At 40.0% G+C, this 17,513-nt stretch overlaps 2 protein-coding genes across 2 annotated transcripts in view; one reads left to right on the top strand and one right to left on the bottom strand.

The window, feature by feature from the left end:
• Positions 1 to 1,719: 1,719 nt before the first annotated feature.
• Positions 1,720 to 17,513, top strand: part of LOC128708413 (uncharacterized) — a 49,181-nt gene continuing 33,387 nt past the window's right edge. The window contains exons 1-2 of the mRNA XM_053803392.1: positions 1,720 to 1,782; positions 1,860 to 1,946. Of these exons, the coding sequence (XP_053659367.1) occupies positions 1,720 to 1,782; positions 1,860 to 1,946 (150 nt within the window). The remainder of the gene's footprint in view (positions 1,783 to 1,859; positions 1,947 to 17,513) is intronic.
• LOC128708412 (RNA-binding protein Musashi homolog 2) overlaps positions 2,874 to 17,513 on the bottom strand; it is a 76,909-nt gene continuing 62,269 nt past the window's right edge. The window contains exon 7 of the mRNA XM_053803391.1: positions 2,874 to 3,012. Within this exon, the coding sequence (XP_053659366.1) occupies positions 2,874 to 3,012 (139 nt within the window). The remainder of the gene's footprint in view (positions 3,013 to 17,513) is intronic.

Genomic DNA, 17,513 nt, shown 5'->3' with positions numbered 1-17,513 from the left:
TTCGCTGCAACCAATTGGTAAGTGGCTGGCCGGATGGGTGCAACGACACGTAGAAAGGGAAAGTGCATCTCTCAAGTGCTACTGGAATCGGTTTCACACGTGCAAACAGTGCTAGTGCACGAACAGGAAAGTGTTTAGATTGTTTCTGAAGGATAAAACGTTATCTACCTCAACGCTTTTTGTGCTGAGTGCTGACTCAGTACTAAGTGAGTGAGTGTGTTTTTTTTTTCTTTCTTGAGGTTACGTAATGATTTGAAGACGATGGTTGGGTGCGTCACTTGATCACTTGTTGCTGGATTGCAGGATTTCCATAGTGTGTATCGTTGCGAAGTTCGAAACAGTTGTCGTTACGTGCATTGTGTCAATGACTAGTCGTTGCTAGGGTGCTGCTAGGGGATCCACTTTGCTATGGTTGCTTTAATTATGCCACGTAATTAAATGAGAAGTTAAATCTGAGGAATGTGAAATCATACTAGTTAGAAAGGCGATTTTATCAGGCGATATTCAAGGGGTTTTTAACGTACATCAATGTTTTATGGTTGATTTTTTTTACTGAAAACCCTGTATTTTTCAATTTTTCTGATAAATGCTTTAAGCTATGGATATTCTAAATAAAGAAAACAGTTCGATTTTTTCCCCAGCTTGGAATTAGTGTCAGGATTATCTGGGTTTACCGCTTAAACAAATGGAGCAAATGATTTATTACAGAATTTCAGATTATGTTACAAAGCATCTGGATTGCCATGTTTCGTCTGGAGGAAGGCACCGATTTCATAAACATAAGCTATAATGTAGTGAAATACTTTACAAACTTTTCTTTCACTTAGGCGTTTGATCATCGGCTAAGCTCCCACACAAGACACAGGAGTCGGCTTAAGCACTAATTGACGTCATCTTGGTTGCAGCTTCTCGCTTGTCGTTCCGTTGAGATCTAGATAAAGTTGATGTTTAGAGTATCAAGTGATTTGACATTCTTTTGTCCAGATATTCAAGTCCAAGTTGTAGACATATTCCTTTTAAGGGATTCTTTGGAGATGGTTTCTTTAATCCCCTTGTCAAGTTCTTCAAAATGCTAACTCAACCCACAAAGCTTCCTTCTTATATTAGCGGACTGTCACTGGTAGGATGACAACTAAAGGAGAGATCCTTTCGCGAGTAGAATTTCGAACTCAGTGGCATTCTAGTCACTTACATATCCCAATCCCCGGCCAATTTCCCATCTCTCAGTGACATACTTGATCGTTTCGAGATGCAATCCACGTCATATGAATGCTGGGAATAGGAGTAACTCCGTTTACTTCCTGAAGAGTTGATATTTCATAAAGAACACATCTTAGACCTTCTCGTTGTCTGAAACATTGTCACTTGTGGTAACTATTCGAGTTTAGCTAAGATCTTTAACTACGCTGTGGTTCCGATCTGTAATTTCTTTTAGATACAATCTAGATGCCGAGAGTCTTGGAGAGAAATGATTTAATTTAGTAACTTTAGAAACATTTTTTTTTGGCTTACTATCTCCTGTTTGGAAGGTTTGGTCTAGAAATGTTGGAGAAACGTTGAAAATTTATCGGGTTTCTTTTCAATGATTTTTTAGATTTTTGTAGAATTTATGGACACTACAAATATAGCTATATAATCTTTACCAATAACCTTTTATAAATACTTTTAATTACCATTATTTGTGTTCATTTCCTTTCTCTTATTTCAACTCACAGAAAAATGTCGTTCCGTGCTGTCACTTCGCCGGTAGTACGTCGCTTCCTTGAAGCAAATAAACGCAAGGTGAGAAATCCCTCAATTTACTCCATCGTTATACCACGATATTACGTTATTTATAATGTTCTTGGTTTCTGTTTCAGGTTATGCAACAACGGTTTGCCTCAACGGGCAACCACTACTCGGATCTGCGTGGATTTACAATGACCGATATAAAGAAGAATTATGCCGTAAGTGTCTTGTGGTTTTTCACTAAACTATACACATTTCTTTCAATGTTACAAACGATATGGGGTACGCGATGTTTTTTATCTGGATTAATGGTGGAGAACTGTTTTATTCACTATGTTATATACCATTTCTTATGCTAAAAACCAATCGACCATTCCGATGGCCAGTATCTTACACCTACGTTCATATGCTACGTCCAGTATCGTGTTTGGTTCATATCGTTACGCGATACGATTTCCATCTGCAAAACGATGCTCCGAAATGCTTCAAACGGCTGAGGGCCTTCAATCCCATTTTACAGGAACGTAGTCCAATACGTAACGTTCAGTATGAAGAACGAGAATGGAAAAAAGAAGCGGGAAAACTTATCGATACAGAGGGCCGTTTCCCGCCCGTGACAGAAGGTATCGTACCGGGGTACCTCCGACGAGCGGTGGTCCTTGTTGTAACCGTTCTTGTTAAAGTCGATCGCCTCGGACAGATCCTCGTCTGAGTAGCCCTTCATTGCTTTCGTCGCAACCGGGCCCATATAGTTGTTGACGACCGCAAACTCCATCAGTGAGAGAAACACAAACACGGAACAGGACGACATCCAGACGTCGATTGCCTTCACGTACGATACCGGTGGGAGCGATTGTTGCGATTGGGTGTTTTGTGTGGCTGGAAATATCGTGTACCGGGCGATACCAGTTAGTGATTATGGTGGTGGATGGGTGGAAGCCATGTTGTGGGCGCGGACGAACGGCACCTTACCTAGCGTCAGTAGCGAGGTAACGCCCAGTGTAACCCGTGCCGGGATGGCTTCCGGCTTAATCCAGAACGATATCCACGACATGACCACGATCAGGGCTGACGGGATGTAGGTGTGGAACAGATGGTAGCCCAAGCGCCTTCGGAGATTGAATACCACCGCCAGACAAGTGAAGTTACCGGTCGAGTACTCGATCGTGCAGTCGGTGGTGTAGTTGTTGCTGATATCCAGCTGTGGTAACTCTATTTCCGGGTTGACTACCAGCGGGTCGGTCATGTTCCAAATGAACACCAAATCTTGTACCGTGTGCGATACTACCCACAGTGAGTGGCGCAGGAGTGGTATACCAAAAAAAAAAAGGCAACATATTAGTTTACTTTTATTAGTACTTGATTGCTCGAAATGAATTCCATTTGAAAAAGAAATAATGCGAAAACGTTGTCTGGTTTTATAGAGAGTTGTGGTTCTGAAAGTAAAACTAAAAACAATAGTTAACCAAACATATAGGTGAATTCATGTACTATACTAAATATTTATTCGAGATCATATACGCATCAACTAATTGTTAGTTACTTACCAAATAAACATAACAACAACAAATGCTAGGTTCGGCTTCTGTACAGTGTAACAGCCATTTTTTAGAGCCAAGCAAGCAACCATTTTGGTTGGCCAAAGAGATTAACCTTCAAGCAATGTATAAATACGCTGAGAATTGAGGAACCAGAAAAGATGATGCCCAGCAAGACGCAAACCTGTACGTGAAGCCAGCTCTACGTGTACTAAAAATGGTGTGTACTAAAACATTCAAGAATGAGTTCGGCTCGTTTACCTTCAACAGTGAGAATGGTGTATCATTGTCACAACTCTACGATGAATTCGAATCGAATGAGCGTCTGTACAAGTGTTACTTACATTAAACAGCCAAACAAATGGGGTTTCATTTTAGAAGTTCTCAACAAACAAATTGAATTAAAACCGGATGTCCGTTTCGTCTACAACAATTACACTACTGTGGGGCGAAAATAATCATTCACAAATCAATCAGAACACGGCTTGTATGCTAGTAATACTTTATTTAAATTTTTACTGTTTTCTAAACCACTCGCACTCGAATGTGGCGCCGGGTAGTGTTTTGCTTTGCTTACAAATATAGTACTACTACACAAAACAAAAACACATTTACGTGATAGATAGAGCGCATCAGCAAACAATGCTACGGAGACAGAGAGGCGCTAAACTAAACCGTACTACGTTTCCAAAACCAATCGATAGATACGTATAGATAGTACACTAGTATGCAATGAGTCTACTAAGAAGTATATATATATATATATGTGTGTGTGTATGTCTAATAAGAGGAACAGAAGGAGTTTGTTATTACAAATTACAACCGAACATCTACAAGCTTTACTTCGCGACACGCTTGCTTCGATACCATTTGCCTGACTATCTTTATGCGCGATGTGCGCACGGCTGTCCGCACATTAGATGCGACAACTACTTTTACAACTTAGGAAGAAACTAGCTTAAAAAAACAAACAGGCAATATTATCAAACAACATATTATTATTATTACAACAATATTATTTACAGTAACGAAGTACTAGCGCACTAAGGTGTATCGAACGAAATGGAGGTAAAATGAAGTGTAATGTTACAAAATACCGCTAATGTACTAAAAACTTCATAAACTGAAGTGTGACACTCCAAGATTTTGCCACCTTTTGCAGTGGTTTAAACAGTGGATGCAAGTCGAAAAGAAGAAAGAAGTACTAAGAGCAAAGCTAGAGCTCTGCAACTCTATACACCCTACGATGGGCTGCAGATACCGCATGTCACAGAGTCTTGCAACGATGAGTATTGCCATGATGTACCACTTGTTCTAAGAACTGCATATCGGTATGGTTTTTTAGTATTGTGTTTTCTTTTGCCGTTCTTTTTTGTTTTAGCAAATGTTTACTAGAAAAGCTTAAAGCTCTCTTAAACCGAATGGATTGTGGGTTTTTTAAACGTTATAAAAAGGATTATTGTACGTTGTAGGGTTGAGAGATATTTTGTAGCCCTTGACGGTGTGTGTGTGTGTTCTTTTTTTTTGCATGAGAACATGTTTTGTTTTATAGGGACTTTTTTTCCCCCGTTTTCCAGCTGCAGCTGATCTGTTGCAGTTTGTGCTACATGTTTTGGGGAAGTATGCGCTGTGGTAAGCTTGGTATTCGATTGGCTTACACCAACATATATGCCATGGTACAGCTACTACATTCATTACCATTTCCTACACACTACTACAGGCTAAAGTATACTACCCGCTACTACGAGACTACGTGTTACAGAACAATTGCATTCGCATCACTATAAAAAGTAGATATTCTTTGTTTGCATATATCTAAGAATGTGTCTTGTATATGTATATATTTTTAGATATATGTGTGTGTGTGTACGTGTAATGGGTGTGGTGGTTTTCTCTACCGTACAAATAAGATCAGATTACATTAGATGTATTTATTGTTGAATACAATATAAATCTACTATCAAGTAATACAATCACACCTGGTATTGCTACAGCTACATTATACTTGTTTGTTTGTTTGTTTTTTTTTTGCGTGTCTAATTCTATTTATTTTGTGTTTGTCTTTTTTGTTGTTTTTGTCAATTTGTTTTAATTAGGTATTAAGTTCATAACGTTCAAGTTCATGCATAGACGCTTATATACGCTCGTTTACTACCCTGTTTAGTCGTTGCTTGCAGGGTTTTGAAGATTCTTGTGCCGATGTGTATGTTCTTCTTTGTTTGTTGTTTTAAATCGATTATAAAGTTTCTTACATTTTGCAGTTATTGTTCTTTCAATTGATTTTTTATTATTATTATTATTATAATCATTATTTAATCGCTACATATTGAGTTTGGGTTTTGTTTGCTCGTCTACAGCAGAGTTTAATATGCGCAACGCATGTGTACAATACTGTTTGCTTGCATCGACTACCACTTACCACAATCTAGAAAAGCGATTGAGATGCGAACGTACAATCTAACATGTGTATCATAATCATGCACCGATTGAGAGCGGTTTTTTGTTACCAAAACACAAAAAAAAAGAATTTAGAACAGAATATTGAAGACGATCAACAAACGAAACATTGAGCAGGAACGCAACAAAATAAAAACATTGCCCGTGGTGTTGGACTGTCCCGTCCTTTCAAGTGGTTTCTACTACTGGTTGCCTATGATGGGGAGGTTTGAGAGGTTAGTAGCACAATGATAGAGTAAAGAGAGCAACCCCAAACGAGCACGCTATTGCAGAATTGATATGCTTTTCATCTAGGTGGTATCGACTATATGATTCTAATGATATTTTTTGTTTCACGTTACAGTTGTGTTACGATTATTAACATAACGGGTGGAAAGTAAAACACTAACACTAGCTAAGCAACGAGGAATAAACATAGGCAATACGGTGCTACTAGCTTGTGTCATACGCGTTACACACTTACACTGGTTGTGTAAAACTATGTATACTGAGTACAGAGGGTTTGAAGAAAGGAAACAAATTACGATTAAGAAGTAAACTAAAAAAAAAAAGATAACCAGGACAGTAATAACATTTGCGGTACGAGTGGCTACAATTATTTCAGTGCGTCCTATATAGACCCATTCAATGCAAACTACTAACCGGTATGAGAGAAATTCGGTTAACATATACCCTCACAACGATCAAACGAAACGCAGTACAGTGATACTCAGCAACGCTAGTACACGGTTTACTACCGATTTAAAGTATTTATTGCATATAATTACTGCTTGATTTGCATTTGATTCCATTGAGTTTTGTGTGTTTTTTTTTTTTGCTTTCGTTTGTCCTACATTGTGATCGACTGTTCGATTCCACTACTGGTGTACGTACGTGAGTGGGTGCGTATCGCGTCTACCACCACAAACACAATGCTACTACACGTAACGCGATTAAACGAGCATACGAGGCTTATTGCTATCTTACGAACCCGATCGTGCTGATCGTCCACCAGCGGAGTGGGGGTGGCTGGTGGCTAAGGGTAGTGGTGGGATTTTCGAGGAGCTGTCAGAGGATCTGTGTCGCGGGAGGAACTGTCAAGGGTGAGTCTTGCCACAAACGAAATGGCATTGGTGCGCGGATGTGGTTTGGTTGCTGTTATTGTGAGCTTGAGATGAGCATTCTCATACAAAGGTGGAGCGCAGGTAACCGGGCACTATCACAACCGGTCCCGCTAAGTGCCGTTCCCCATTACGCTATCGCTCCACTAATCGCCGGACTATCGGTCCGATATCCGTCTCGCATGTATGTGACAGATGAAACTAATCTACCAGGCTGGTACGAAACTAATGATACTTTACTGTTTAGGTGAAATAAGTATACAATATATCTAGCATGAGAAACTAAAACTCTCCTACTGAAAGCTAACTATTGAAAACGCTTTGTGTTTTGTTTTTCGTCACACTACGTAATCCACTGGTGTTGAACAGTACAATTATTGCAAAATGGTTGAGCAATACCGCTATGATCATGACAAAATTACTAGCACTACTCCCGCCTTACAAGGCGCCCGCCATATGTTCTTCAACGCATATCACACAACGCAATTATGATAGTACAACACATCAAGAACAACTTCTAACGAATCGTGTTTAAAACTATAGTGAGTATAATGTGAGCTTGTTACACACTTTTTAGATCCACTCCTGTAATGATCCTGTCGTGTTTTGTGTTACTTTGGGGTTAAAGTAAAACAATGACACTGCGGCCATTAGTCGTATTTAGTATGCCGTCGGTGAGGTTGAGGGTTCGTTGTTGTTTGCTATGAATATCTGGAGTAGAATCGAATACGCTCCCTGTTGTCTATTATTGCAGGGATCTTCGATGCTACTAAGCTACTAAGAAGAATCGAATTCGCTCCCTTTCGTCCATTATTGCAGGGGTCTTCGATGCTACTAAGCTACTATGCGTAGTACTCAACAGTTAAGTTAAGAATGAACAATTTCACAATGCAATTTTCATAAAAAAAGATACTTAAGTACGTTGTTTTAAGTACCCTACGGACGAAATAGGAATTCCGTACAAAATTCCGATATTATGAAACAGGGGCAGGAATCTTTACGAACATTGTATAAGTAATGAAATCGCTCAGTTTTCATTGGAGAAAGGAATTCGGCCAATTGGACACATTCTGTGTACGAATCGTTCTCCCTCCAAACCAACAACGAACCATCACCGTCACAACAGTACAATATGGGTGTCACAAGTGTCTAAGTACATCGAAATACAAAGGCAGCCGCATTTACTCTACACGCACCAGTGCCGAAAGACGAAAGATGACCTAATATCTTTCTATCCTCCATACGTCCGGGTGTTTTAGTGTGTCTACGTCTAAATGGGATGACAATACTCTATTGGTTTTTTTTTGTTGTTCTATCTGTTATCGCTTATAATCTCCCACAAACTCCGTTTTGTTTGTTTTTTGTTTTGTTTATAATATATATATATACAAACGTGTGCCAAACGTGTACAGTCTTCTACTTAATGCCGCTACTACTCTACCATTACAATCAACGTACAATCACTATAAAAGCACTGCCTAGCGTACAAAGTTTTGTCTATTATGAGTATGTATGTGTGTGTGTGGGTGTATTTTTGTAATTACTTTTTACCTGGGTTCTTTTGTCACACGTTGCTCCAGCTGCAGCACGTTCAAAACAGAGACACTGAGATTCGGCCGTTCAGAAAAAGGATATTGTTTTTACGTTCATGTAGGTGGTGGCTGGTAGTTGTTGTTGTTGTGTGCGTTTTTTTTTCTTTTAGTTTCATTTCGTTTGCCTTTTCTTCTCTATGTAATCCAATATGTATAGCATTTTGTTTTTTAATGGTTTTATTTTGCTTTATTACCTTTTTTTTACTTCATTTTCTTGTTTTTGTTTTGTCTTTTTTTTCATCCTTAGTTTGCTCAATCACTGCTTCACGGCACTTTACGCAATGCGCTTGTATGTGTGTGTTTCTTTTTTCTTTTTGCTGTATGAGTTATGGGGAAAAAAGGTAAACTTGAGAGTTGCACAATTTTGCCAGTGTTTCGCCTTTTTTTCCTCTTTGTTGCTGTTGTTTTTTAGGTTGCATTTGTCTGCTTGCTTTTACCACGTTTGCTACACTTGCACACATTCCGCCCAACTGGAATGATCGCAAATAGACGACGCATGACGGAAAACAGTGGTAGCTACTTGTTGGTTAGAACAGTAAAATCACATGATCGACAATAATGGTAATAGTAATCATAAGTATCATAATAATAATTATCATATTTTGATAATAACTAACGTTATTGCTTTTCCGTTTTCTCTTGGTTTTACTTTCTCTCCTTCTTTTACTCAGTTTAGCATTGTTTTTTGTTTGTTTGTTTGTTTGTTTGTTTACCGTTTTTTTTTCTTAGTTTTGATCTCTCTATACATCATATACTCCCGTCGCTAGTGTCGTTCCCTCTTTGCTATGGAAGAGATCGTTTGTGTTGTCTTTTGTTTTCCTTCTCGCCACACGCACAATTGTGTAATCATATCGTATTTAAATATACACTACTATCAGCAACAGCAATAGCAATAATGGAAATATACATGAGTTTTCCGTTTCATTACTTTCTCTCTCTCACTCTCCCTCTTTCTTTCTCTCTCTCTCTCTCTCTGCAGTGTACTTTTTTTTCGTTTCCCATTCTTTTTCTTCCTCTACTGCCAACTTTTGTCTGCTTGTTCGGCTTATCATCAGGTCCTGATGTTTTACAAATTCTAGTGTCATATCTCTAATTTGCTTCCCCTGCCCGTCTCGCTACCTTAACTTTGCGCATCAAATCGCTATAATCACAAAGCCCGAAATTAGAAAACAAATGTCAGTAGTATTGTCTGTTGAGTGGATGCTCTTGCTTTGCTAGTTGTTGTTGCTTTGGATCGCTCCATTCGATCCGTTTCGTCCATTTTGTTTTCATCGCTTGCACCGGCAGTGTATGGTGTGCCCCCCATTCTCTCATCCAGACGGGTTTTTTTTTTTGTTTCTTCTTTACTTTTTGGTGGATGTGTGTTGTACATGCGTGCATGTTTTTTGTGTGTTTTGTGTGTGTGTGTGCCAATCGCGACAATAAGGTGATATTGTGTGTTGATAGTTTTGTTTTTGGCCGTAAGTTTAGAAGTGGTATACTGTTAGCAGCACGCACACGTACACATTTAAAGTCGCGTCGCTTGACACCGGTTTTGGTTAAGTAGAGTACGTTGGGGGAGATCGCTTGTTTGTTGCACCTTAGCCTCACTTGCATAGCCAAATCTCGAAAATGGAGTGCATTCATATTCGTTCCAAATAACGCTTACGACACCACCACCGCAATGTCACGGTGTATACCCCCCGGTGTGGTGTATTACTCACAAATCACGCACCTCGGCGTTATGATATTGCTTTTTTTGTATTATCCTGGCTTTTGACACAGGGTGGGGGCAAATACCGAGCTGCAAAACCCTTTCCAACACCGTCGCTAAATTGTCCGTAAATGTCACAATGTTTAAGTACCTAAACGTTTAATCTAGCTTCATGATACGCGACCAACGTCAACTGTATCTTCGCGTCAATTGATTGCTTTCATGAATACATTTTGCTTCACATCCACCCAGTGTTTCTTTTGCTGGTCTCGAACATATCTCTCGGAGTTGGTTTTTTTGTTTCCTCTCACACCACTGATCTCGTCTTGCCCGGGCAACGAGCCCCTTGGAAACACCAAGTGTGATGCATTTAATTTAGAGTAGTTGCATAAAATTCACAGATTTAAGTATAAATCCTAAAAATATAAATACTAATGTGTATTGTATGTATTGGGTGTATATATATATATATAGTCATATATATGTTTTGAAAGCGTCTTGTTTGTCTTTTGTTTATTAATATGCTTAAATCTTTGCTATCCGTGTGAGCGCTGTGCTCGAGTATCGAGTAAACGGGAAAAATCTATCAACAACGGCAAGGGAAGAAAACACAGTGTTATAATAATGAAGACGCGCGCACAACTCGGGATCCTTTCCGCTCACCCAAGTAAAGATCCCATCTTTCGCCCTTCGAAATGGGCGAAACCGGTGCGGGAAATCTTCTAAACAAACTGCACGCACTGGGAGGCACCGGGCGATCGTTACACACCCGTGTCCAAATGCGTTACGCCGCAGTTACAAAAGGGGGATGTTCAAAGCGAAGTGAATATAAAAAGCCAACAATCATTGGTCTTTGCATGCTGTTTGCAAATGTTGTCGTCGCGTCACAGAGCGCCACAAGCACATAACAGGGTACTCATTCGCCTGTGCGAGTAAGATAGGTGCTTTTGCTGCCAAACGTTCCGCGGCACACCCGTTCGTTTCCGTGTTGGTTGCCTGTTGTCCGTGTACGATCGGTTTAGCTCGGATGCTCACTCACGCAACTTCCTGTACATTGTACCGCTTTTAATGGTTTTCACCACCCTGTTTCACCACCTCGCTCGAGCGCATTGGTGCGCTGCGTACAGAGATGAAGAAACTTGCAGTAACTGGATACATCCTCCTCTTCGATCTCCCAGTAAGGTTTACAAGCTCAACCATCTGCTACTAGAACCCCTGCTCCCTTTTACACATACACAGCTAACATGCACAGCTCGTTCATTTTAAAAATGGCTCACAAAAACCTAAGATTCAATATTCGATGGGATAATTTAGTGTGTTTCTTATGGTGCATTTGTGTGCGCCGGAGCGTCTGAGCAAGCGTGTGTTGCCACTCAATCCGCACACCCGGGCCACACTTTGCCTTTGCTGTCTGTTCACCCCTCCACGAAGCCTATTTTACAAATAATACATCTGCTCGATCACGAACCTTCCTTCCATGGTGCTTTGATGGAAGCTTTCTGTCTTTTTTGTTGTTGCTGTTTTTGTTTTTCCCCCCCCAGGTTTGATGGAATAGCTATACTTGCAATGATCTCGTTTTGAAATTGGTCCACGTTGTGTTCAGCGTTCAGCAAAACAATGAAACTATACCGAGCCCCATTTCCTCACGTGTTCACTAGCCTTGTGGGTTCAGAGGGTTCATCTTCGATACAGATCGAACCTTCCATCCCACCTCCAATAGTGCTATGCGTGTGCTTTAAACTCGCCGTACGGCAATGGAGAATTGCACTCAACAGAAGGAGAAAAAAACACGCCACATTCAATATATATATGGCCCACGCACATCCTACTCCTCCTGCATGTGCACCTCAGCTCAGCTGTTGAGGTAGATAGGAAGCTTTTCTGTTTGCTCGTGGGGGGAAAAGCTCCGTAACTACGCGCTTTCGCCATATTTCCGTTGTTGTCTGCCTGTATCGAGTGTATGTTTGCGTGTGTGTGTTTGTACCATCAGGAGAGTTCAATGCGAAACCAAAGCCGGAAACCGGACTTCCGAAAGAAATATCCTTTCATTCCGTCCATCTTTAAGAGGAGCATCATTTCGTACGAATGCAAAAGCTCTGCTCGATACAGTCCGATACAGGCGCAGTAAATCATTCACGATTTACACTTGACTGATCATTTTCTTTTTTTGTTTGCAATTTTAATCCTCTTTCATTTTTTTTTCTCTCACTGTATGTGTGTGTGTGTGTTTTTATTTTTGGTTGTGTTAGCTCGTTTTTTTCTCACTCTCAAAATTGTTCACTTAGAGATATAAATTTGCAGCTCGTGTCATTTTGTTTTTACATTTTCTTGTGGGTTGTTTTACTTTTGTATGATTTTGCTATTCTTTTACACCTTTAGTTGTCTTCTCCTTTCCTTCTTTGTTATGTGTCTTTGCTTTAGTTCATTCGCATTTTTTTCCTCACTTTCACTCATTTACAGTAACAATTCTGCCCTTCAGATTTTGCAGCACTTGCTCTAGTATAAATATATGTTTTTTTTTGTTTATGGAAGAACGTTGGTTACCTTAATTAGCTTACTATATTGATTGCTACATTCGAGCCGTATGTAACACTAGGTATGCTTTCAACTCGTACGTCGAATTTCTTAGTTGGGGGTTTTTGAAGATTTGTTGCTTCTCTTTTGAGTTCCGGGGCGCTCAGATACGATATGTTTGTTTGTTTGTTTTTTTTTGTTTTTTTGTTGCTTTATTTATATACGTTTGCGTGTATTTGCCGTCTTGTTAAATTTCCGTCTGCAAAGATTTATGTATGTGTATATGTAACTTTGTGTTTATGTTTAAGACTTTTAATGCGAGCGTTCATACTTTATAATCTTATGTTTTTGCTTGAAGATAAATTTTACTACACGCTTCTTTTGCAAATTTGAATTAATGCAAACACACAAAGTCAATCTCTACCAACGGTGGAAGTGTATTGTCAAAATTGTAGAAGCAAAGCAAATTCGTGTCGAAATTCTCTAGTACACCCCGTTACAGCACACTGCCTCTCCTGTCAATGTTTATACATGTGATGAAGATTGTTTAACAAACTCGTGCAAAACAATGCGCGTTCGCATTGTCGTTGTGGAATAGGGAAAGGAAAAGACATTAAGGCGACAGAAAAAAGAGCGAAAACATTCTCGCTACACTCTAGCAGTATCTAGACAACATAATAATAAAGTGATTTAAAAATCTACTCCAGTATCCCTTTTCGTTTCCTTCGCGTAAAGGAAGGAAGGAACGAGCCTAACTCAAAACACTCTCACACATATTCTATAATATTATATTTGTGATAGGAACAATAAAAAAGCTACTGCAAAAATGTCAAATAGGAGAATAATCCTTGCTGAAGCTATCAATGCGCCGCTGAAACATTTAGCAGTAAGTGGAGTTTTGGCATGCGTGGAATTTTTTTGTTTATTGCTTTACTCCAGTCTCAAAATGACACAACTTTATCGTATTGTAAAACTGCAAACATTCAGTTCAAAATATGCAAAGAACATACAACTCAAAACAATGTAACTACAACTGTTATGTTGATTGAATATTGAATAAGGATACGAGAAGAAAAGGAAAACTGCGTGTCTAAAGTATGAAACATTTAAAAATTATCGTACAAACTTTCACAAAAACAAAATTATGCTACGATACAAAAATGTGAGTTTGAAGTCTACTGCATTTACAAAACATACGAACGTGGCGAAGTATTCGGCAAACGAACGAACGATCAAACTTATATCTCTAAGCTAACCATTCTCCCTTCGGATTGTGATGGCTTTAATTGAACTTTCATAACGAAGCCCGCTAAGCTGAACTTGGGCAGAGGATATATCGAGCACAAGGTAGTGAAATAGGAAACAGGAACTCTAGCTCCACACACAAGAACACAAGAGAGCAGAGAGCTAGTAAACATAACATAAAATTTTGAAATAGTTCAGCCCTTTGGAATAAAAGCTTGAATAAACCGAAGGTTGACCAAGTTTCCGTTGCCAACATATGTCTGTCAAGCGCAATACAAAACATACAAACTATTTATAGCTACTGTAAATCGGTTAATGCTCCTATGTTTCCATCTCTTAAATGAACGTTGAACGGTGGCACTTGTCAAAAACAAAACCGATGATCATTTCAAGTTTAGTTTTTGGCTTTCCCTTTGCTTTTGCTGTGTGACAGATCACCTTCAACACACGTACACTGCCATCACGTGCTAGTTATGCACATTGGAAACATTCCTCTTATTCGTATGAAATTTTAATCCCTATGGTTTCAACTATCCGGTAGATGCACTCCCTATATTTTGCACTCTCAATATTAGAAACTTTATATTCGTGGTAAGCTTTAACATACAAATGTATGAAAGGTGAATGAAAAAAGCATGATGGACATGTATAAATATGGAAAAAAAGCGAAAAATGTTGTTAAGAAATTGTAACCAACGTGCGTTGAATGGTATTCGTTAAGCTATTTTGTATTATCGGCCATTAACAACAGTTCATAACGGGGAAAAAACAAGATATTTTAAGTACATAAATTTCTGCATGAATAATGTTGGCTTGATACAAAATTTAAAAAGTTAAAAAAAAAATTAAAAAGATTTTAAACTTTTTATGAATGAAAAGTAATCAACCAATCTCGCCACACATAACCGGACATTGTCGACCACTGACCACAGACGATCGGTGTTCAATAATTTATCTTTCGCGCAGCGTTCAAAACGCTTCCACGGTAAGCAACACATTACGAACCGTGAAGGAATTAGCCCCAGAAGCGGTCTGCCAAACTGCATGGCACTTCGTAAACGAAACGTGACTGACACATTGAGCGCTGCGGCTAAGAATAGCTTGCAATCGTCGTACCGAACCCACATCCTCTCCCTTGTGGGCAAAACTTGGCGAAGGGAGGAGCAAGGAGGGGAAAAAACCACAACAAAACTCAGCCGACGTACGATCGTTCTTGATTGATGGATCGGGTTATTCCTGTCCCATCCACCTTCACCCCACCTCATGCAAGCGGGGAAAACGCATGGCCAGTCCGGAAAGAAAAGCATGCGAATGTTTTTCTTCGAATGTAACAAGAGCATGGTGCGTACTCTCAGTAGAGTTTGAAATGGCGCAAGCAAGTGATAAGATACTGAGCTCTTATGTCAGTAAAATGAGTAGAAACACGCCTCTCGCTTCTTATTGTACCCTGTGCAACGCCACATTGCGCCGACATGAATGAAGCGAATGTGTGCAGTGACTTATTTTAACTGATCTTCCTAAAATAAATCTAATACGTAACGCCCGGCTGGAACCATTGATCGGCAATTCGGCTCTTAAAATAGTATCTCGTCTTGCAAATAGCGTCTAACTAATCGATGTTGTTTCCTTCGACTACGCTAGAAAACTTTAAAAACATAACTAAAATATTGATTGGTAGCTAACGTAAACCGATGCTTAACTAAAACAGTCTTCATGATGTATCTTATGAATCAAATGATGCGTTAAAATCCTGATCTCCTTACAAAGCTTAACCGTAATCTCTACGATGTGTGGGATGTGTACGTCCCAAGGTGGATGATCGCATACGTATTGATCGTTGCTTCGAATCGTTCAATCTATGCGATCAAAAGGCTGAGTGGAAATGGGGGTTTAGGAAACCCCCACAGGTAGTACTGTATGTGTGTGCCGATTGCAACCCGGAAAGGGGAGTAAGAACTGCAACAGGTGGGTTGCATTCGGTTAGCTACCACGTGACAATAGCGGTAGTGGTGATGAAGACGCCGATCTCAACAGTGGCTTTCGGGATACAATCTAAAAGGATACAGTAACAGAAATAAATTAAAAATGTTATGTAAATAAACAAAGACGAAAACAAAATCTGAAAACAATAATATGAGCATGTTGTTAAAGTTCGGTTACCAAACATTAAAAGCATCCACTAGTACAACGTTGTTAGTCGATTAGCACCAGCACCTAGTTCGGATAACGTAAATCGTTGGCAATACCTTGGCACTGCATTGTTTCCCCAGTGTCAATTAGCTCCACTTGTCCTGCTTGTGTTCCCTTCTACCCATGCTATTGATTATCTATTTCTGACACCGCGACCGAAGTCACGCAAAACCCCGTTGTCCATCAGCATTTTTGTTTTTTGGTTTCCGCTCCTATTGTTAGCCTGGACCGGACACAGAAATAGACGCACAATTTCCGCCCACTCCCGGAAAATCCAAAAGCGACACAGCGGGAACACCCCGCAGGATCTTTCGTATGAAGGAATGGTTTCAATTATGCAAAACGCACCCAGCCACAGACAAGGACACCCGGGGTCATATTCCCTTACGGTGCTGTTGTGGCTTCGTTTACCGGATTCGGTCAACCACCACCCATCGACGGCTGGGACCGAAGTCATATCTGGCCCCGTACCATCTATAAATACAATAAATAGATGAATTATGAACTCCACTCCAAGTCAGTGCGCGTCTTGCGAACCGCACACGCCACACCCTTGCCGTTCCCTGCCGGCCGAGTGGAGTTTGTGTGTGTGTGAATCATGCCGAACCGCGGCCAAACGGCGACAGGAGGTGTGGACCTAGAGGTGGATGTGGGTTTAAAAATAGCTCCCCACATGACAGACGAGTAGTGCGGTGGCATGGCCGCAATCACTTATGAATGGTTTAAATGTCAGTAATGAGAGCGCGACATCGAACGGGGGCCCCCACGTGAACTGCAGCGTGTCCAAATCATGCACACACACACATATATATTCGGGTGCCAAAAAGGTGGAACGCATTTCGAACCTGTCAAAGACCTTGCCGTGTGTGGCCGGGGTTCATTAGGATCCGAAGGGTTCCCCGTTTATTGGGTGCTGTTGCCGACCATTCTTATGCAACGTGGATATGGTGCTCATTGCTCCCATCCAAAATTAACATCTCATTTAAATGGTTCAAACTACTGTAAACGAACGATGAGCTATTGCTACACACTGGCGAAATTGTCGGAAATACCTAAAATTAATAGTTTACAAAAAATAATAATAAAGATTCTAACGCATTAGCTACCACAACCTGTCGAGTGTGAAGAGAACGCAACGAGACTAGATAATCGAAGAGAAGAAAAACAGTAGAACAATCGATCAATAGCAACCTGACGTTGAACATTTCCTCCAAGAACAATTGAAAAAAAACAAACAAACAAAAGCCACAACACAGCAGAAAAAAAGTACAACAATCACGAAATCACAATGGACAAGGGCGAAAAGGTAAAACAAAAACCCATAACAGCAACAAAATGTAACACACAACGCGAGAGAAACGGAAGCATTAGAGAGTGAGAGAGCAAATCTCGCGGGTTAGGTATGTGGGGTGGGTGGGTATGTTTTTAAAAATAATTATATTTATTAGTTTTGTCA

The sequence above is a fragment of the Anopheles marshallii genome, chromosome 2 (assembly GCF_943734725.1).
Source record: "Anopheles marshallii chromosome 2, idAnoMarsDA_429_01, whole genome shotgun sequence".
Lineage (NCBI taxonomy): Eukaryota > Metazoa > Arthropoda > Insecta > Diptera > Culicidae > Anopheles > Anopheles marshallii.
This window is presented reverse-complemented; position numbering and strand designations above follow the sequence as displayed.